This window comes from Talaromyces stipitatus, genomic scaffold (assembly GCF_000003125.1).
Source record: "Talaromyces stipitatus ATCC 10500 scf_1105507295555 genomic scaffold, whole genome shotgun sequence".
NCBI classification, from domain to species: Eukaryota; Fungi; Ascomycota; class Eurotiomycetes; order Eurotiales; family Trichocomaceae; genus Talaromyces; species Talaromyces stipitatus.
Window position 1 is genome coordinate 4,035,576 of NW_002990116.1, and position 21,255 is coordinate 4,056,830.

The window sequence follows — 21,255 nt, forward strand, 5'->3', positions numbered from 1 at the left end:
TGATAGATTGTCAGGTGTGCATACTCGATTCCGGCCATCCAACCAATGATCCATACATACTTCAGAGTGCAAAAAAGCAAACATGTAATGCAACTGAATTTAATTCACAAAAGCCCCTCACACCAAAATACGCGTTTCCGGGAGTCCGGAGTTCGAAAAGTTTAGTTTAGTAGTTGGCCGACTGTATAAACACGAAGCATCCCTTGCGCATTCTAACTAGAACAGCCTGCTTCGTCGCGGAGACGAATGGATGCGGTCCCGAAATCACAAAAATATCTGAATCAAACGACAACTACAAGGAGATTGCTATGGGTAATACGACAAGTGCTGTAGCTCAGCAGTGCTTGCTGAACGCCGTAGGAAACGATGCATCCCTAGTCGCATTTCCGACGGCACCACTGTACGAATCAGTCGATGTGAATCCTTATAACCTGGATTATCCAGTTACGCCAGCTGCTGTCACATTTCCTGAATCTGCCGAGCAAGTTTCTGCCATAGTCAAATGCGCCGTGGATGCAGATGTTAAGGTGCAAGCCAAAAGTGGCGGCCATAGCTATGGTAATTATGGTAGGCTTCCCTGTTTAACCGCATAAGATGCGAAGAATAAAATTTAGTTAACAACGCTCATTGAATTCAGGACTCGGAGGCAAAGACGGCGCGATTGTCGTTGACTTGAGACATTTCCAACAATTTTCGTATGACCCAGCCACCCAATATGCCACTATCGGCGCCGGAACTTTGCTTGGTGACATCGATACAAGACTTCACAACGCTGGTGGTCGTGCCATGACTCACGGTACCTCTCCACAGGTCGGTATTGGTGGCCATGCCACCATCGGAGGACTTGGACCGACCGCTAGACAATACGGAATGGCACTGGACCATGTCGAATCTGTTCAAGTTGTTCTAGCAAATTCCAGTATTGTCACTGCTTCAACTACCGAATACTCGGATATCTTCTATGCCATAAGGGGGGCTGGTGCTAGCTTTGGCATCGTCACGGAATTCACTGTCCGCACAGAAGCGGAACCCGGCATTGCAGTCCAATATCAATTCACGTTCAATTTGGGAGACACGAGTTCACGTGCTAACACATTCAAGGCGTGGCAGCAATTCATATCTGATCCCAGCCTCCCGCGAGAGTTTTCATGTCAGCTTGTCCTGGCAGAGGGCATACTGCTGATTGAAGGTGAATTCTTTGGCTCGCTTGCGGATTTCGAGGCCCTCCAACTTGAAAGCAGATTTCCTGTAAATCAAGGATACAACGTAACAGTATTTAATGACTGGCTTGCTCTCGTCGCTGCATGGGGTGTTCAACTAGGCGAAGACCTCACCGGTGGAATCCCAGCACATTTTTATAGCAAATCTCTTCCATTCAGCAATACCACTCTTATTCCGGATGACGTTGTCGATAATTTTTTTGAGTACATCGACACGGCTAACAAGGATACGCTGTTATGGTTCATTATATTCGATCTCGAAAAAGGCGCAATCAGCGACGTGCCCGTCCATGCAACCTCGTACGGTCATCGAGATGCGTTGTTCTGGCTGCAGTCATACGCTGTCAACCTTCTCGGGCCTGTGTCTGTCACAACCAGCACCTTCTTGAATCAAGTCAATAATATCTTCCTGACTGGCATGCCCAATGTTACATTTGGTGCATATCCTGGATACGTCGATCGCGAATTAACAAACGGACCGGAACAGTATTGGGGGACTAACTTGGAGAGGCTCATAGAGATCAAATCGATTGTCGACCCTCAGGACATATTCCATAATCCGCAAAGTGTTCCATTGCAATGAATGATCTACACTTGAAGGGACAGGAACGATACGGCAGTCATTGGACATGTGTAAAGGTCGTTGTCCAGGGGCATATGTGTTATGTTTTGTACATAGTCAGTTCACTTCCTTGTCGATAGTTCTGAAGTAATATGTTATAAGCATATCGGATTGCCAGGCAGCTGAAGATATCGCATTGGCTTGTAACTGTATCCGGCGGTTCCTTTTAAGTTGCGGTATTATGATATTCTGTTTAGTATTACTGTGCGAGCACTGTCTATGAAGGCATGACACTACAATTAACATTGAATAAAAGATGTTGCGCAAGAGCGGAAATATAGTAGCGATAGTAATAAAAATAGGCAAATTGCTGCTAGGCCTAGGTACCGTACATTAATATAAGTGCCTAGCTAGGAACGTATACTTTGTGACCTCTTGTAGCATTCAGGGTGGCTTTCGCAGTGGAATAGGCGATCCATAGTAGAAGTAATCGTTCACCCTAAAGGATACCTTGTTTAAGATGACGCTAATGTCTACATGGGCAATGTATGAAAACTAAATTCTGCGCTAATATGGTGCAGCTTGGTGGTAATAATCATTCCACTTCAACTCCAGCCATCATATCATGCAAACACTACATTGTTCCTCAAAGTCCCGATCTCGGAGATGAAAACATCCATCTGCGTACCTGGGACTAAATATTTGGGAGGATTCAAACCAGCACCGACGCCTATATTTGTTAAGAAATCGAGGCATCGCAAGTAAAGGGGGATGGAGCGGACTAACCTCCAGGGGTGCCTGTCATGATAACACTCCCTTTTTGCAATGTTGTTCCTTGTGAGAGGTATGAGATGAGATACTTGCAGTCGAATAGCAGATCTGAGACGTGTTCGTCCTGTCGCACTTCACCATCAATGACTGTCTTCAAGTGAAGCCTGGATGGGTCTGGTATTTCTGATGCCGCAACCAAAACAGGACCAAGAGGCGCAAATGTATCAAACCCCTTGGAGAATCCCCACTGCGGAACGCCACCAGCATAGGCCGGATCTCTCTGGAGCTTCCGTGACGAGATATCGTTCCCAACTGTGTAAGCAGCTACATAATCCAGGGCATCTTCAACCGTCACGTCTTTGGCGTCTTTTCCGATCACGATACACTTATATCCGAAATCAGTCAATCTTCAAGTATCAAAGGCACTTCCACATACCAGCTCCCCTTCGTAATCAGCTTGTTCATTTTGCGCAATTTTCGGAATCACCACTGGCGCACCATGGTCGTTTAATGTGGTGTTTGGTTTGAAGAAGATAAATGGGAACGGAGGAGGCTTTCGACCTGCTTCTTTAACTATATGATAGGTATACAGGTTAGTCGAAACGGCATAGTAAAGTGAAGTTGGATTTTTTTTGTCTCGTCCCCTCCTGATTCTCTCTCGTTTCATTTTCTTTTTCCAAACAACTTACTATGTTTTGAGTAATTTAGCCCGACGCATCGTAGAATGGGTGTTTCACTTGGAGTAAGCGGTCCAAGAACCCGCTCGACCTGAGCAACCTCTTCTGTGAAGCGAGTCTTTCCAGTGGTATCATAGATATCGTCTCCAGATAATACTCTCACTTGGAGTTTGTCGGCTGCGGTAACAAAGCCCAAATCGATTTCCTTCTCGCTAGGGAGTATGGGTTCACCGCGAAGAATGCGACCATCAACGGCCTCGAAGCGTATAAGTCGTTTCCAAGGTAGTCTCATCGCGGATATAACCTAGTATGGAATACAAAGTTCAGATTGGTTGCACTCGGACTACCTAGGCATTTATTATAACTATACTTATGAGAGCTCTTCGGGGATACATCGGGAACCCTTTCCGGAGTTACCGCTACTACTCATTTCAATCAATAATAGCGTGGCATTACCTCTGAAGAAATTACTTTATCCTCACACTGGGTGACTTTCAGAATTAAGGGAAATTAGGTATCCTCAGCCTATCAGATGATGGATCAGCGACACAGTCAAGGCTCTACCTGAAATATCTCTTCAGCCCTTCGGCCGTTGTTCCTCTTACCTGGGCACTGACATCCGATATCTGTTAGAATATCGCGAAATCTACCACGAGGAAAACAAGGACATTTGAACAAACCTGGATACAAGTCATCCCACTATTTTCAGCTAATCAGAGGCCTCCGAACACTATGCCTCACTTTTCATGAAACGGCATACAGATATATCATCTTATAGATCACGGAGAATGTACCGGGGAATTGGACTCATTCCCTGTGCCGAAGCACATATAAGAAAGTAATTTTTGTGGTATGGAAGACAGAAGACCCGAGACAACTCATTACATACAATCTTGCTAGTCATTTTCCTCTTTTCCATCCTTGTAAACTACTATTCAGGATTGGCCTGAAGTTAACCCAGCAATCTGACAATATACTTACTACAGCCAGGTACCGCTCAATATGGAGTCCAACATACTATTATAAGCAAACAGATTAACTTGTGGGGACTAGAGTGTTTGTAGTTTCCGTACATACTGGGATTGAAGTCATAACTGCAAAAATACGTGACAACCCATTCTCTTTTCGAGATGCAGGAATGCCAAGGTGGTAGGAAGAACGGATTGCTACCAAAATTCATAGATATCTTTATAGTCGTCATATATTAAACTAGTTAATTTATCTCCAAATCGCTCTCTTTTCATGTATGCTGATAGATAAATCCTGGTCAGTAGAGTCATCATAGGGTTAAAAGCCAGTCACATGACATGCTAGTTATATTTCCCCACGCTTTCCCCGGCTTCCCCGGTTTTTCTCTCTCCTAGATAATCATCTAGGACCCCATGACTGATCAGGCCAGCACGCATGGCCATTCGGTCAAACGCCGGCGAGTTGCTCTAGCTTGTGATGCATGTCGAACGCGGAAGTCAAGGGTAGGACCATCGCTCTTTGCAGCTTGCAAATGTAGTAACTCCTCTTCCAGTGCGATGGTCGCCGCCCGAAATGTGGCATGTGTGAAGACTTGGGCCTTAACTGTGTCTACACAGCACCGGTTACTACCAAGAATGTGATTGTTCAAAAGGAGTATGCTATAATAACTTTTCATTGCTTTTTTTAACCATAGGGTTCATTGGCTTATCACTCAACAGCTATCTTAGCAACCTCGAAGACCGTGTCAAAGCGCTCGAGGATAGCCTCAACATTGTCAAATCTGATGTTTCCGCCGTTAAGTCTAAGATGAGCAAAGGAAGCTCTGATGAGCCTGTCAAAGAAAACGGACATGGCCATCAGAACGAGCAATCTCCCGAATTTGTGGAGACAGAGGACGCAATTGATGCGATGGGCGCTGTTGCATTTGCTGACGAGAAAGAGTGTGGATTTTTCGGTACGTCCCTCTATCTTGTCCCCAGATGAAAATAACTGAGTGTCATCTTCTAGGCGCTTCATCAAACATCGCCTTCCTTCACTATCTATCCTGTGCTGTAGCACGAAGTGAAAATACACAGAGAAACATTATATCTCCTAGGATAGACCGTGTTGCATTTGATGGGGGTTTCGTTAATGCGACGCGTTCCTCATCACCAGCGTCAGCAGCGACGCCTGAATCTCGGTCAAATATGTTCATTTTACCTCCAGCGGAGGAGGCGTTAACTCTGATCCACCGATATTTCGGCGACACGGGACTGCTTTTTCCTTATATTCACCCTGATACAATTTTTGGAACATACTCTGAACTGAGGAAGGGCTCAAAGAAGATTCGACGTACATGGCTTGGATTGCTAAACATGATACTCGCGATGGCCAAGCTGACAACGGTTTCGGGGCATTCACCTGCCGAAAACTGCATTAGGGAATCCTCTGTATACTATAGCAGGGCATTCAATCTCTGTAGGGGAGAGATCTTGCGTGGGACAACACTAGAAGTTGGTAGGTCGCTCATGTGAATGCTTCCAACTGTCACTAATATGACGCAGTGCAATATCTATTGCTCATGGGTCAGTATCTGCAAGGGACACAAAAGTCGGTTCAGGCATGGACCATACATGGCCTTACCGTAAAAGCTGCTCTTCAACTTGGACTTCATTCAAAAGACGCATCTAAAGCTTTCCCTCCCTTGGAACAGGAAATGAGGAAAAGAACATGGTTCGGATGTGTGGTTTTGGATAGGTACTACAAACCGCTGTCATTGCTGCCATCAAACCGATCCTAATTACTTCCTCTCAGAGTTCTAGGGATGACCTTTGGAAGACCGACCGCTATACCGAACTGCTATGTCAAATTGGAGCTACCGACTTTTCAGGGCGGTTCGGACATTCTCCTGACAGCCGCTGACAAGGAGGCCTACCATAGTATCCAATTCTTTAATTCAACCATGTTAGTGACGTTACTTCTGGACCACAAGAATCTACACCATACTTAACCCTGATGCAGAACCTTATACAAACAGATGGGATGCATCATCGACCAATTATACGCCCAAAATCTTGGATGCGGACCACCTTTGTCTGTGGGCGAGACTGTTTCCCGTGTCCTTGGGATAGAAACCCAACTTCACACCTGGGTGTTGACGCTTCCCGACAGCCTCCGACTAGTGACAGTTGCGGCCATTCGAGACGAAATAAGGCAGGCAGGCAGTCAACCTCAGTTCTTTCCGTTTAAGTTTCGTGTTATTCTGACTTTGCGATACCTGCATGTCCAAATCCTCCTGCATCGGCCCGTCCTTGTGAAGTTCCTGGACACTACCGGAGTCTCAGAAATCGATACGAGTGAAGACAGGCTACTTAATGATATTGGGTGTAGTAGCATGAACAGGATTATTGAGTCAGCCAGGGGCATCATCGATATTGTCCACGAGCTTGTTTCATCTCCTGAATGGACACGAAACCTCCTTGGCGCCTGGTGGTACTCACTCTATTATAGTATGTTCCCATTGAGTTTCTTGTCTGCATGTATCTTATGGTTGCTTTATTCTAGCATTCAATGCGGCACTCGTCATTATTGGGGCAACGTGGGTCCATAGGACAAGGCCATCTGCTATAAACTGGGATAAGGCATACACCAACATTCATATTTATCCCAGTCGTGCAGTTACATCTTTGTACAAATTGAACAGGAATCGAATGGTGGACCGCTGCAGATCCTATCTCGAACAGTTGATGTCTGCTCTTTGTCTTCAGCAGCGTAAGGCCTCCTCCTCCACTGGTGATCGTACATAGGTTAATCGGGTGAAATAGCGCAAGGAATTTCGGATGCATCTGTCTCAAACACGACCTTCCCAGATATGAATATTGAATTTGGCGAGTTTATGATAGACGACCTATTTTCGAGCTTGGCACATGGCCCAGGTTTCGAACATTGGTAAACCATTGTTAAGGAATGTGGACTGTACTTGACACTTGGCGAAGATATTGCTGTCAAAACCAGGCACTACTCAGGATAGAACGCCTATACAGGAGGTAGTGTCCTTCAAGAGTTGATTTGCGCCGGGGTATGAAAACAGGCCTCTGGACCATGTGCCTTTTCAGGAAATAAACTTCTGTTTTGCAAGTCAGAAAATCAAAGTGGGCAAGAGAGTTGTAAAGGCGATATCCGAATTCTGAGTGTTAGTTCTTGGTCTATCATGTCAAAAAAGCAGTGCCGGTAAGGCCGCATGAAAAATCAGTCATCTATCCGATAGGACTCGGAGTTACCTGCTTGGAGAACTTTGGGTTCGCTCAAGTTCAGATCCTCTATATATATTCCTTACACTAGAAAGTGACTCCGAAAGCACCGGTTACCATTCTCTCGAAGGCGGGGTAAGACCGGGTTTCTCGATCCGATAACTCCCCGTGTTCCCTTCCAGTCTGAATTTACGGAATGGCTGACCACTAGGGGGTTATCCGCCTCGTCACCGTCAATTAATTAAGAGTGTTTGGACTTTTCATTTGCCCCATGGCCCGGATCACCGTGTATAACTAGAATGATTGGATAATAGCTTAGTCGTCTTGCGGTGGATTCTCCTCTCTACGACTTCGGAACCTTTCGATGTTGCTCAGAATGTCAAAACCAGTGAAGGGGCCAAGCTGTCGAACTTATTGATAAACTGTATTCGGAACAAATACATAGTTGGACCTCAACAATCCAAGAGGGCATTAGACAGTGAGCTGCTTGATTTCCTTAAAAAATTTGATTCAATAATATGGCCTTTCAATACCAAGCGTTCACGCGGACTATAAACAGCCAACCTGCCTAGGTAGGCGTACTGCATCCATGTTATGTTTATAGTGTACAGTCTGTCGCAGAGCAGAATACCATGCAATAATGTGGTTTCTATTTCCCTTGTGCGTATGCAAAGATCTTGAAATCAACAATCCAACATTCATCGGCTATGGAATGTTCCCTGGATCGTGGTCCCAGCTGGCAATGAAATGTGCCTATTCTGAGTACGCACATATATATTGGTAGTGTTAGAGCATGGAACTGTTTTCATGTGCGGTCCCAGCCTTTACCCAAGCCTCGTCAATTGCATTCTCAGAATCATAGCCATAGCACCACATCTGTGTGGCAGGATCACTCCACTGGTTCGGGCTGTGACTGAAAGGGAGCCCTTCGACTTCCGGGATCATGGCAGCATCTCGGGCCTTTTGCAAAGGACCATCAGCGAAATGCCACAGTTGACCGTTAAGAAGGCTAGCCTCTTGCATCTGGCTGGAGCGTTTAATTCGCACCGTCTGAAATATATCCACGGCATGCTGCCACTGTTCCGGAGATTCCATGTGGGATAACGAACGGGCTAGAGCGATACCATCCTCCACTGCCATTGCAGCACCTATTTAATGGATGAATATATGTTTGAAATACACCAGGCGTGCGGCTAGTCTTACCTTGTGACATGTACGGCAGCATGGCATGAGCAGCATCACCTATCACGACTAGTTTCCCAACCGCCCAACGTCGGAGTGGAGAACCGCTCATCAGGGGCCATTTGATAGTTTTCTCAACCATTCCGATGATTTTCTCAAGTCTGTAATTGGTGAGCCTCAAGGAATATTAACGGAAGCGGGATTACCAACACTGGATCCCAGCCCTGAAATTCGGCTTTCATATCTTCAAGTGCTGTCTTTTCATTCCAAGTAGAGGGGCCCATTAGATCCGGATGTGACAAGACCATATTGAATGCCTTTCCAGCACCAATTGTATACGTCATCGCATGTCGGTTGTCTCCAATCCTTTCCTGTCGATTAGCATCAATAGAATGATGTGTAGTAGATCATACAAGATGATGCGTACCAAATGTTCAAGGCCGGCTTGGCCAAAATCCATGATAATTCCGGATCGTCTCTCATCTTGTTCACGTCGAGTACTGCACGATAGACTGCGAACCCAGGCTTCCTGAAAGGCATTTCCTGCCCATCCAGCACAATCTTTCGAGCCGCTGATTTTATACCTATTGACGTTTAGATCTCCTTGAACTTCTTCGTAACGGATATGTACAAACCATCTGCAGCAACAACAAGATCAGCCGAATGCTCCGTACTGTCGGCAAGTTTGATGCTGCCATGCACGGGGTCATAATCCACGACCTTTGCTCCTAATTGGATCTCTATACCCTCATCCCGTGCCTTTCGGCACAAGGCCGAATGAAAATCAGCTCTATGAATCACATAATACGGTGCATTAAAGTTTTCCCCGAAGTTTGGAACGAGCTTGGTTTTCCCAATAAGCTTGCCGTTCTGCCACCTCCTGAAGTGGATGGATTCTGGTTCCGTGACATAGGGCGCTAAATATGGCTGTAGTCCCAGTTTGAATAGAATCCGCGTGGAATTGGAGGGAATCTGGATACCGGCACCTACTTCGCCAAGCACTGGGGTCTGTTCGTAGACCTTCACTTTATGGCCGGCTTGAGCGAGTGCAATGGCCGTTGCTAGGCCTCCCAGGCCAGCCCCAACGACTATGATGTTCAAGGTTACACAGGAGCTTCTTTGGTTTGGGGCCAAAGAATGGTCTTTCAACAACTCTTTCGCGAAGTAAAGGCAGTTGCTAGGGTAACTGGGAACCTGTACACAGTGTTGTCAGCACAGAATGTGGTAGAGCAAAGAAAGAGAAACTGACAGCAACTGGTTTCCCACCATCGATTGATCCCAGTCCTCTGCAAGCCATCGTATCTCAAATTCGATATTGATGGACCTAGAAATTCTAGACTCCAGGACCTAACTAGCCCTAGTGTAATCGTGGTAGTTCCAGTGACCTTTACTGCCAGGTGCAGAGAGTATACAGCTTTATATAATTGAACAGTTGAAGACTTGCTACAAGACGTAGACAGGAAAACAATTTCCAGGTACATTGCGTCTAGGACGGGTCAAATGTTTCCCGCTGGCATGCTTCCCGATCTACCCCCGGACAACACGAAGTTCGGATAGGAAACCCGTTTGGTCACAACCTTGGAATGCCACAATCTGCTGTTGTACATATATTCATGTCGAGATCAGGTCAGTTGATTTTCTCCATGGAATTTAATGGCCACCTTGAAAGACGCGAATCTAAACAACCATCTTTCACCATGGCACAAGCAGGGGTAAATACCACCATCAACAGCGCCGACAGCGCAGAGCTGTTCCTGAAAGAGCTTGAAAACAGAAATACTCTCCCCCTCTGGACCCAAATGACCAGGCTTAATCCACCAGAGCCAAACCCGACGACTGTACCGTTTGTCTGGAGATATGATAGCATCCGTCCCAATCTGCTTCGCGCTGGCAACCTTGTCACCGACAAACAGGCTGAGAGAAGGGTGCTAATGCTAGTCAATCCAGCTAGAGGTATATCGGTCTTGCTTCGTTATGCGTACATGGCGACTAACGTATGAGTTAGAGGCTCCATACACTACGGATACATTGTATGCGGGTCTTCAGCTTGTCATGCCAAATGAGACCGCTCCCGCTCATAGACATACAGCGTTTGCAATGAGATACATCATTGAAGGTAATGGGGGGTTTACAGCTGTGCATGGCAGAAGAATCAAGATGCAGAAAGGAGACGTGATTCTGACACCCACATGGAATTACCATGACCACGGGAAGGATGGCAATGGTCCTATGATATGGTTAGATGGTCTCGATCTGCCTAGCTTTCGCCACTTCCCTGTTCACTTTGTACAACACTTTTCTCAGCAACGATATCCAGCTGAAGATATCGATACGGCTACTTCGCCCATAGTATTCCCTTGGACCCAGATGAAAGCTCAGTTAGATGAAGCTCCAGGTGATTGGGTCACCAAACGATATCTCAGAGCGGATGGCAAGGAAGGTACGTACGAGGGACCTTTTTCTTTTTTTTTCAAAATTAGCGTCTGACCCTGAATAAACAGTAAGTCGTGTCTTAGGCGGCTGCGCGGAAAGGCTGAATGCTGGTACTTCTTCTCCTCCTCGCCAAGAAACGGTTTCTGCCGTGTATCATGTTATCACAGGAAGTGGAAGATCTCAAGTAGGAAATGAGGGCCTTGTTTGGAAATCAGGAGACACTTTTTGCGTGCCTACGTGGCATAACTATCAGCATTTTGCTGACGACGGGGAGACAGTCTATCTCTACCGCTTCGATGATAAACCTATGATCACTGCTCTGGGGTTCTACCGGTCAGCGGATACTGATGTGGAAGCTTTGGTTTCGACCTAAGATTTCGTGGACTGTTAGTCTAGACAGAACTACGTCTCCGGAAATAAATTGTGTGGATTGATATCGTCTTCGAGGATGTTCCAAAGTTATGTGGTATCGGATGGTTCAGTCCTTTTTTTGTCCGTAGCCTTTTTGGATATGATTCTGCAGTGCTTCAGGTGCATTCATACATATTTTCAAATTTCCCGACGTGTCAACCTCCGAGTGGACTTCGTCCTAGGTAGGAGGCTTCGCAGCTCCTCATGTGAGTAGTGAACCCTTGTGGTACGTGAAGGGGGTGAAATCAGCTGGACGTTTCCCTGCTGTAAAACTTTGTATAATCTGGCAAACAGCTTTTCCTTAATCCGGTTGGTTGGCGTAATTGTGGTTATCCCCATTGCCACCAGTATTGCTATCTGCCGACGGCCTAAATTCGTCCGGCATCGACAAAGCAGATCCCTAGTAAATATCCCAGCAGGATCCTCCATGAGGTATTTGACCAAACGCTAGAAGCAGTCGTCCGTTCCGATGTAGATTATACTCGCAGTCGTCATGAGCTCTACGTACGGCTTCAGACGTGGTTTGCCTAAATGATAATGGACGGATAGACGGACAGACGGACGACACAGGCACCACTCAGCACTACGTAAATGATAATTGTATAAGAATGCACGAACCTATTAAGATGGATTCTTCTAAAATGATAAATATACACAATCTACATAACGTACTACCAAATTCTGCTGATCAGTCATGTTCACCATCTTGAAGAAGTCTCCTGCCTTCGAGCCCAGAGAAAGAGTCGGAGTTCTAGTCATCGGCGCCAATGGCTACCTTGCTTCGCATATTCTCGACCTGCTTCTGTCCCCTAGGGTATCTTGTACGAGGTACAACCCGTGCAGGGAAACCCTGGCTTGACAATTACTTTAGAACTAAATATGGCACCGGCATGTTTGAGAGTTTTGTCATCCCTGATCTTGCTCATAGGGAGTCCTTGGTTAATGTGTTAAATGGTATCAGTGGAGTTCTGCATGTGGCATGGAACAACCCAATTGAGATATAATCACGGGACCACCGCCATACAGGTAGACGTCGGTACCGCATTGGGCCTAGCGTGATCGTAGCAAGGACATCAACCTCGCACGCCACGAATCTCAGATAGTTAGTTAGACTTCTCAATATCACTCTCTCTAGCCCATCATCATATAATAATCTCTATTCTACGGAGTCTATGCATAAACTCAGGTTATTTCTTTCTAGATGCATATGCTGATCTAAACTACTCTTATCTAGGCTTCGGATCCGTCTCATAGTGCAGACGCAGAAAAGGTTATCAATGGTGTTCTCAAAACCACTCAATCTGTCCTAGAAGCAGCTGCTGAGAAGAAGTCTGTTAAGAGGTTCAACCCTACTTCATCTTCCAATGCAGTTCCTCTTCCGAAATGTGACGTGGAGGGTATAATCATTGACGAGAGTGAGTCTCAGGTGGATTTCTTTTTATATGTGACTTTTAACCCATGCCGCTAATTTGACAAATTAAAAATAATAACAAGAATGATTTAGATTCGTAAAATGACCAGGTTTTCCGGCTCACTTGGGAAGATACTCCTGCTCCCTATAAAGCTTTCTACGCCTACAGCGCTTTCAAGACAGAAGGTGAACGGTTCGCCTTCAAATGGGTTAAGGAACATACTCCTCATTTCTTTTTAACCTCTGTTGTTCCTAGTTTTATCGTAACAACTGAGTCATAACCATTATAATCTATCTTTCTTTTTCTGACAACAAATAGATGGGACTCTCAAAGATGCAGTTGGGAGTGCTAATCCTTATAATTAAACACGATATGTATTTGCTATATCTGAGGGTCTTTTTTTTAATGGATGTATCCAGGCAGTTAACTGAAATGACTGAGCATGAGGAGAAAGAAAAGGAGAGAAGGAATTTCACAAAATAAGGAATCAACCATATTACTAGACTCATTGGCTCGATTGGATTGTAACTACGTATTCCTTGTGTTTGGAGAACCAACAGGTAATGATCGGGGTGTATGCATCCGGAGAATCTTCTTTTGCCTCGGCTCGGGACGTGTCCACCGGAAACGTTATATGCCTCAGAAATGATTATAAAACCCACTCAATAAATGCCAATCCCCTCTCATTTTTCAGCTGACTGGTGTAATTTCCGGTTTCTCAGGACGTGAACGCTGCTAAACTCCATCTTTCACCCAATACCCGACAATGGCGAACCATACACCCTCCAAAGATAATGCTTCATTGCTTCCTGCCTGGGTCAATCCGGATCTAGATCGCTTGATGGTGGTGAAACATGCTGACGGCGATTTTCGATCATGGTCGGAATCACTTGTCGACCTTCCCGCGGGGGCGCTATTCGCTCGCATTACTGGAGTGACAACCATTTCTCCGCCGAATTATTTGTCCGTACAGGCTGGACCTGATCTGCATCTCGAACTAAACTCGGATCTTCAATATATCAACCATTCGTGTGAACCAACACTGGAATGGGACATGTCGTGCATGGAGATACGGGTAAGCCGTGATCGCGACCTAAAAAAAGGGGACAAGCTTTCTTTTTTCTATCCAAGTACGGAATGGGCAATGGCCCAGCCTTTCGATTGCTGGTGCGGTGCAGGAGAGGGGAAGTGTTTAGGTCGTATTGAGGGTGCCGCCAAACTCGGCACAGAGAAATCGAAAAATTGGTGGCTTAATGAATACATAAGGGAGATGTTGGAGGAGCAAGAGAAGGCAAACCCAAGGGAAGACTGAAAGCATTTAGGCGTCTTGTGGGTAATAAAAAGGAAGAGGCTAGATTTCGCTTGAATTTATAGAAGTGCGAGTTACTGGGGCAGAAATGTGGGGTTGGAATGCTACTACAATGGGCTTTCACGATGTACTCAACCAAAATTGGGGTGGACACATGATGTGCGTCGGAATCGATTCATGTATATGGTCTTTAGGTAATCTGAAGTTGCCAGACCATCGAGCAGAATTGGACACAGGAACTTGAACAATAGTACCCTGGTCTGAGACATCAATTGAGTACTGGTCTCCAGCCACGTCTAGGAATGAAGCCCTCGACATTCTCGTCCTTGAGAACTTCGTTGCCGGTTCGTCCGGTCACTACACTCCTTTCAAATTCAGGTCCGCGAACGTAGAATGGTTCAAAGCCCGAGACATCCTGATCGCAGGTTGCTTCCTTCCTCTTCCAAATCTTGCGTTTGCTATCACGAATGAACCCGCTGTTCATACGGTCTAGTGTAATGAACCAACGACGCTGGTGGACAGAACCAATAGAATTGACTGCTCCTGGATATGCGTTGGTGAGACGCGTCTTCATATCCGCGGCTTGCTCCGACTCTGATTCCGAAGCAGAGTGACTTCCATGTATGTCTTCTTCGCCATGGTTATCGTTGATAGTTCGCACTGAATTCGACGATTGCCGGTGGGCTATTTCGGGCGATGGAGAGCGAGACGTGGAAGGCGTTCGAACCGGTTTCATAAAGGCAGGATTTATACGTCGACGCCGGCGCTTTTGATTCGTCGGTCTCGCTCTAGCGGCATTGTCGTCTTCCATAGAGAGACGAAGTGACATTGTGTAGTTCTTCGGCAAGCGAGTGCCGTGCAACCGTAAGCGGATTTTGCGCTGTTGCACTTGTAAGTTTCTTTCGTTCGAGAGCATAGGATGAGAGATAGTTACGTTCTGAAAAGCCTGCCGAAGTTTCTCACTTTCAGATGGACGTTGCTCACGGATAGGAAATTCAGCAGAAATAGTGGATGCGTCCGATGCCGAATCCTCAGTCTCTAGGGGGTTTTCTGTTGCATTATACGGTAACACTTCATACTCGCCGGTGTCCCAAATAATCATGCTTCCCGTATTAGAAGACCCTGTCTCAATCAAATGATTCTACGTAGTAGGTGAGCTCGTATCCGACCATCCATGATTTGGATCCTTACCCATAAGCAATGTACTCTTGTCTCCGTTGCGTTGCGATTCAATCTACTGCTATTCGGATTTCCAGGTAAGCCATACATTATTGCCCAGCTTAGCGAACTGGACTCAGAAAACTGAAGCCTGAGATCATAATGCGGACCCGCGATGGGATGGTCGTGCTGATGGATTACGAAATGGCAGCCATTTTCATGCTGGTTCCTTGAATATAGGTCAATCCAGTCTTTGACAGGCAGCCTACTACCTTCTGTGAATGTTGATACTGGCCGTGATGCTGCAGCGAGCCTTGCTGAGAACAGCTCTACCGGGTCATCAATCTTCACCTGACCAGCTTCGACTGCCGCTAGACTCAAGGAAGTCGTGTCGTCGTTCTTAGGTCGATTGGAGTGGTACCTATCAACTCTTGACGCCGACTTTTTCAATCGCGGTGGAGATACTGAGGAGGTCAAGCTTGACAGTGTCCGAGTGCGAGTGCGATCCTGGCTGATGTTTCGATTCCTGAATGGCCGAGGCGTTTCAGGCGAGTGACTGCGCTTCATCTTCAGTGCTTAGGCACAGAAGTTTGGTCTTCCATTGGAGAGGCATCTAGACGAGCTTCCAGGCATATTGCAATTGCCACCGGAAGAAACTGACGTTGTCGTCTTTGATCAACCCTTCAGGAACAGAAAGTGCGCTGTGTGATGAGGCTGAAGAAGTTGAGGTTGTTTCCGCCCAAGACGACAATTGCCCGGAAGGCGGTGGCAGAATAAGCCCACAAATACAACAGTTTTCTCCATGTCCATTCTTCTGACAATTTCGCATAGTTCAAGTAGGCACTATGTATCTATGTACCCTTATTCTATGAAGCTAACAGAAAGTGGGTACAATAATGATTTTGGCTAGAGTGTGATATCTGTAGAGCGTTGCATTAGGCTTGCGACGGCGTCATTGGAATAATCAACTCTGCGTCACTTATTGGAGGAATACATTAGCATGTATGACAACACATACCTAATGGTTGCAGCAATGCAGGGTGATCCTAAGAGAAGCGCAATGGCTTGCATATACCCAGAAAACTCAAAGAAGTTTTGTATCCTCTTGTTCGACCCATAACCGGATGAGGTAGCCAAAAGAAGAACAGAATGACGTCCCCCAGACAGGATTCAGACAAGCCCGTTGTTGACTCTTACTGGTTTTTCCGTGAGACTTGCTTAGGGTTAGAATAGTCAGGTGCTTTGCTGGCCTACTACGTACTAACTCGCAGGCAGCTCTGTATCTGTTACAGATGCACTCAGCTATTTTGCAATATAATTTGTCAACCGAGTTCAGCAATTTTTGTCATCGCAAAACCATTTCTCTACATCGTCTCTCCAGTAATTTGAAGGTGCATCGCCATGGCGTCTCACACTTACATACTCTTCGATATCCCCACCAAGGCACCACAAGTGTGCTGGTCGATGAACACTTGGAGGAGTAAGTCCTGCCTATCACATTAGTATTCATCGACACTAACGCATGGTAAAGCGAGATTGCTTTTGAATTATAAAGGTCTGGACTACAAAACAGAATGGGTAGGGCGTATTGAATACATTATAAGTTCGATCTAACAGTGACAGCTCGAATATCCTAATATCGGCGTTCGACTTGGTCATCAGTATGTCATTGCTAGATTTGAAGGGCGATGCGCATAGGATTATTAACCGACAATTACAGTGTCCCTCCAAATGAACAGGGACCTCATTTTACACTGCCTGCAATACAGCTGCCTGATGGCTCCTACGTGATGGATTCTTATAAAATCGCCGATATAATCGAAGAGAGACATCTGGAGCCAAGAGTGCATCGTCTCAATATACCAGCACAGCTTACATTCAGGAATATTCTTACGAATTTAATGCGACAGCTCACACCACTCTACATTCCAGGAATAGCGCAGCGCCTCCTTAGCAATGAGAGTATCGACTTCTTCATTGCTGCACGCCAGAAGGATGTAGGCATGCCACTTGATGAATATGGAAAACAGCACGGCCCTGGGGCATTTGATAGAGCAGAGCCATTCTTGCATGAAATGACAGCATTGCTGGATGAGACTGCAGGGCCATACTTTTTGGGCGATACCGTTAGCTACACTGATTTTATATGGGCCGCGATCTTGCTTTTCTTCAAATGCTTCGGCGATGATATTTATGGAGAATTGCTGATGAGAAGTGGAAATTCTCAAGTGCATACGGAGTTCTTGGATGCATTGAGCCAATGGACAAAGCGAAATGATTATCTAAGATAGGGTGAAACACTGAACGAAGAAAATGGTGCGTGGATATAGCAGAGAAGATAAGATAAGAATGATGCTATCGATAAGCGGTCAGTTGACCAGATTTGGCCAATAGGAACACAGTCCGCAGTCTCAGGGGCCCACTTGCTATCGCAACAACAACACAACTCACTATGTGCTTTCCTCTTCCTCATCTTCTTGATTTAATTTATGTCCTTAGCTTGAATATGAATTGATTCGGAAAACACAGCTGCCGCAATGTCTAAATCATCTGATAACGTCTCCGTGGCCCGTCCATCAGTATCTGGCGGTCGAGTCTTACAGGCAAAATTCATCAGACCTGCTCAGATGTCCCTGTTTGCTAGAGTTACATGCTATCCGCCTCTGGGGGAAGTAACATGTCTCAAACGATCATATGAATCTGGACTAGTAACCAAAGACAAGGTTTGTGCGTCTATCTTCTATAAGGCACCGTTAAGCAGGAAGTTGACGTTGCTATACCGATAGATCAAGTTTACTGTGATGCTCTCATCGAGTACTTCATTTCCGGAACGAGATTGGGAAGTCGAGATTTGGCATAATATTCTACAGAATGAGCAGTGGACGTCCCTCCCATTAGCGAGATCGAAATCGTCATTCAAACCTACGGTTATTGGAAACACAGATATTTTGGAGAATTATCATCATTATATATACTCGTCAGAACTGGAACTTCCTCCCTCGGCTGGAAGAGGCAATTTCACAGTCCGATATAGGACAGGACCCGATACGGAGTGGCAATGGGCGAACCAACGGAGATATGTCAAGGATGGAGAGGTAATTTTTGGAGAGAAAGATCGTGTAATACGGTCTAGTATAGATACCACATCACAATCCGACGCTGGAGACTCGCCGAGGGATGAAATTGGAGAATATATTCAAGGACTATCAATGCAACTGGAAATTCAGACAAAGAAGAGCGAAGCACCCAACGCACTTTTATGGAGCGTTACTGGAACCGCACCGCCAGCAACAGGTGAGAAATCTGGAAGGATTCAAGTATCACTCGGTATACCAAAATCATATCTGCGTTACTTCTCATTGGTGCGGGTTTGGAGTCCTTGGCTAGCTCCACGACATGGTGAAAAGAAGTTCAGATTGACAGAAGACGCTATTCTCTGTTCATTTCTAAGGGCCGATGGCCTGAACTTGGTGCTTCTCGCTGTATCAGGTGTCAACGACATCCTCACTGTTTTTGGGTCGGGAGACGATGGTGACACTGTGGCCAAAGTCAGAAACGAAAATACAGAAGAAGCTCGATTTCAAATCCTCGTCTCTGTTGCGGAAAGCTTCGAAGTGGGCATATGTGCTTTGATATATGAAGCCCGAAAAGTCGTTCGTGATTCAAGTACTGCAATTGAATTACCTCTCGTATCTGATCTGCCGCCCGAACCCGACTCTCCCACTAGCGATGACATGGTCATCGTAGGAGACGATGCTCGTACGCAGTGGCTTGCTGATTGGTACGAGGGTCTCTCGTACTGCACCTGGAATGCACTAGGCCAGAATCTGACCGAAAAGAAGATACTCGAGGCTCTTGATGCATTGAAGGTCCATGGAATAAAGGTTGTGAACTTGATCATTGATGACAACTGGCAGTCCCTTGATAATGAAGGCAAAGAGCAATGGTACCGTGGCTGGAAGAACTTTGAAGCCAATGAAGGAGGTTTCCCTTCCGGTCTACGGCATACAACTAGCGTCATACGACAGCGACATCCGAATATTTCACATATCGCAGTCTGGCATGCTCTGATGGGTTACTGGGGCGGTATATCACCTACTGGGGCTCTGGCTCAGAAGTATAAGACCAAAGAGGTTATGAGAAAGGACTCCGTTGCGAGCGGGAAAATGCTGGCAATTGATCCTGATGACATTAATCAATTCTACGACGACTTTTACTCGTTTTTAACGTCATCTGGCATTGATGCCGTAAAGACGGATGCTCAATTTTTCCTCGATTTACTAGACAGTGCAGAAGACCGAAAGCGATTCATCTCATCGTATCAAGATGTATGTATCTGCACTGAACATATTGTTTTTCTGACGCGGGAAATGCTGACATATTCAGGCCTGGACGATTTCTTCACTCAGATACTTCGGCACTCGCGCCATTTCATGCATGTCAATGACACCGCAGCAGATATTCCACTCTCAGATACCGACCAACAAACCTAGTATACTTCTTCGTAACTCCGACGACTTTTTCCCGGATATAGCGGATTCTCATCCTTGGCATATATTCTGCAATGCACACAATGCCCTCTTGACAGCTCATCTTAATGTGATTCCTGACTGGGACATGTTCCAAACTAGTCATCCATATGCCTCGTTTCATGCTGCCGCCAGGGCTGTATCAGGCGGACCGATTTATATTACCGATAAACCAGGCGACCATGATATTGGATTGATCAATCAGATCACAGCGCCTACGACTCGAGACACCACGATAATCCTTCGGCCGAGTGTCGTAGGTCGCACATTGGATGTCTATCACAATTACAATGAAGGAAATATACTCCGTATCGGAACATACAGTGGTTGGGCTCGCACGGGGAGCGGTATCCTTGGGCTTTTCAATATTAGCCCAGGAGATGTTTCGACTATTGTTCCACTTGCAATATTCCCGGGTATTGATGCCACTACAGCAAATACACCCTCTTCATTCCCTATTCATGATCATAGTGACGGCTATGCTAGCTATATTATTCGCTCGCATTCAACCGGCATTATCAGTGATATCATGACTCCGACTGGCGCACATTCTTTGGTCTCTGTGACCCTCGCGTCCAAGGGTTGGGATATCTTGACCGCATATCCTCTCCGCACATTCACTCTTGAAGGCAGTCGTGGCTGCTCCTCGATGTCGTCTTCCACGACTTCCTTGCTAACACATGTTGCTGTCTTGGGCCTCCTCGGCAAGATGACAGGCGTCGCTGCGATTGTCACCTCTGATATCACTGTTGTCGAGAGCGGTCGACTCAAATTCGATGTTAACCTCAAAGCTTTAGGGGTACTAGGCATATATCACTCCACGCTGGAAAGTAGGGATATTGACAAACACGTCATGGTCATGATCTCAGGACTGGCCGTGCCAAGAGAGACCGTGTGGAAAGATCACGATAATGTCCTCGCGGTAGATGTGCTACGGGCATGGAAAGCGCTGAAACTGGATGCTGGTTGGAGTAATGAGGTGCGAGTGCAGGTATTCATTAGCTAGGTCAGGAACAATCGTAACAATACGAATCATTTCAATACTGGTACCTGGGTATGTAATATATCCAGTATTGTCATTTACGAGCCATGGAAGATGGCGTAATGTGGCTTATGATCTACGTGCCCCACCAACAACAACGAACGAATCACAATACATTACTTTCTGGCATCTCCGTATGGAGACCGTATGGACTTTACATATGAACCTTGTATCGATATATATGGATGTTGTTTCATAGTTTCATCGATAGCTTTCAATCAAAACTTCATTACCTGTTGTGTAGGAATTTCATCACAGGACACAGAAATGCACATTTGATGGGACTTATACAATCAGTCATTGGCGTCTGCTTGTCTTAGATTAGGCATCAGCGATCATCAAAGATCGGC

At 45.9% G+C, this 21,255-nt stretch overlaps 10 protein-coding genes across 10 annotated transcripts; 7 read left to right on the forward strand and 3 right to left on the reverse strand.

Annotated features, from left to right (window-relative positions):
* Positions 1-49: 49 nt before the first annotated feature.
* On the forward strand, positions 50-2,041 carry TSTA_125850 (glucooligosaccharide oxidase, putative). Its single transcript, XM_002482820.1, has 2 exons — positions 50-567; positions 638-2,041. The coding sequence occupies exons 1-2, from the start codon at positions 309-311 to the stop codon at positions 1,801-1,803; spliced, it is 1,425 nt and encodes a 474-aa protein (XP_002482865.1). The 5' UTR covers positions 50-308; the 3' UTR covers positions 1,804-2,041.
* A 364-nt stretch (positions 2,042-2,405) lies between these two features.
* TSTA_125860 (fumarylacetoacetate hydrolase family protein) lies at positions 2,406-3,522 on the reverse strand (the record flags this gene model as incomplete). The annotated part of the gene is made up of 4 exons (XM_002482821.1): positions 2,406-2,512; positions 2,569-2,938; positions 2,990-3,126; positions 3,243-3,522. 4 exons carry the CDS (start codon positions 3,520-3,522, stop codon positions 2,406-2,408), a joined length of 894 nt encoding a protein of 297 aa, XP_002482866.1.
* A 1,090-nt stretch (positions 3,523-4,612) lies between these two features.
* Positions 4,613-6,985, forward strand: TSTA_125870 (C6 transcription factor, putative; the record flags this gene model as incomplete). Its single annotated transcript, XM_002482822.1, has 8 exons — positions 4,613-4,702; positions 4,753-4,853; positions 4,919-5,154; positions 5,208-5,696; positions 5,744-5,936; positions 5,994-6,143; positions 6,201-6,688; positions 6,744-6,985. 8 exons carry the CDS (start codon positions 4,613-4,615, stop codon positions 6,983-6,985), a joined length of 1,989 nt encoding a protein of 662 aa, XP_002482867.1.
* Positions 6,986-8,215: 1,230 nt separating this feature from the next.
* On the reverse strand, positions 8,216-9,908 carry TSTA_125880 (salicylate hydroxylase, putative; the record flags this gene model as incomplete). The annotated part of the gene is made up of 6 exons (XM_002482823.1): positions 8,216-8,577; positions 8,633-8,772; positions 8,822-8,977; positions 9,039-9,195; positions 9,247-9,805; positions 9,861-9,908. 6 exons carry the CDS (start codon positions 9,906-9,908, stop codon positions 8,216-8,218), a joined length of 1,422 nt encoding a protein of 473 aa, XP_002482868.1.
* Positions 9,909-10,142: 234 nt separating this feature from the next.
* TSTA_125890 (gentisate 1,2-dioxygenase, putative) lies at positions 10,143-11,417 on the forward strand (the record flags this gene model as incomplete). The annotated part of the gene is made up of 3 exons (XM_002482824.1): positions 10,143-10,564; positions 10,617-11,051; positions 11,113-11,417. Exons 1-3 carry the CDS (start codon positions 10,195-10,197, stop codon positions 11,415-11,417), a joined length of 1,110 nt encoding a protein of 369 aa, XP_002482869.1. The 5' UTR covers positions 10,143-10,194.
* Positions 11,418-12,149: 732 nt separating this feature from the next.
* TSTA_125900 (uncharacterized protein) lies at positions 12,150-13,147 on the forward strand (the record flags this gene model as incomplete). The annotated part of the gene is made up of 3 exons (XM_002482825.1): positions 12,150-12,269; positions 12,690-12,870; positions 12,999-13,147. The coding sequence occupies 3 exons, from the start codon at positions 12,150-12,152 to the stop codon at positions 13,145-13,147; spliced, it is 450 nt and encodes a 149-aa protein (XP_002482870.1).
* Positions 13,148-13,287: 140 nt separating this feature from the next.
* On the reverse strand, positions 13,288-15,901 carry TSTA_125910 (uncharacterized protein; the record flags this gene model as incomplete). The annotated part of the gene is made up of 3 exons (XM_002482827.1): positions 13,288-15,056; positions 15,111-15,317; positions 15,368-15,901. 3 exons carry the CDS (start codon positions 15,899-15,901, stop codon positions 14,445-14,447), a joined length of 1,353 nt encoding a protein of 450 aa, XP_002482872.1. The 3' UTR covers positions 13,288-14,444.
* TSTA_125920 (uncharacterized protein) lies at positions 13,634-14,179 on the forward strand (the record flags this gene model as incomplete). Its single annotated transcript, XM_002482826.1, has 2 exons — positions 13,634-13,942; positions 14,021-14,179. The coding sequence occupies 2 exons, from the start codon at positions 13,634-13,636 to the stop codon at positions 14,177-14,179; spliced, it is 468 nt and encodes a 155-aa protein (XP_002482871.1).
* Positions 15,902-16,628: 727 nt separating the features above from the next.
* On the forward strand, positions 16,629-17,861 carry TSTA_125930 (uncharacterized protein). The gene is made up of 4 exons (XM_002482828.1): positions 16,629-16,814; positions 16,866-16,912; positions 16,958-16,995; positions 17,055-17,861. Exons 1-4 carry the CDS (start codon positions 16,736-16,738, stop codon positions 17,623-17,625), a joined length of 735 nt encoding a protein of 244 aa, XP_002482873.1. The 5' UTR covers positions 16,629-16,735; the 3' UTR covers positions 17,626-17,861.
* Positions 17,862-17,871: 10 nt separating this feature from the next.
* On the forward strand, positions 17,872-21,145 carry TSTA_125940 (raffinose synthase protein Sip1, putative; the record flags this gene model as incomplete). The annotated part of the gene is made up of 3 exons (XM_002482829.1): positions 17,872-18,057; positions 18,121-19,662; positions 19,721-21,145. The coding sequence occupies 3 exons, from the start codon at positions 17,872-17,874 to the stop codon at positions 20,867-20,869; spliced, it is 2,877 nt and encodes a 958-aa protein (XP_002482874.1). The 3' UTR covers positions 20,870-21,145.
* Between the last annotated feature and the right edge of the window lie 110 nt (positions 21,146-21,255).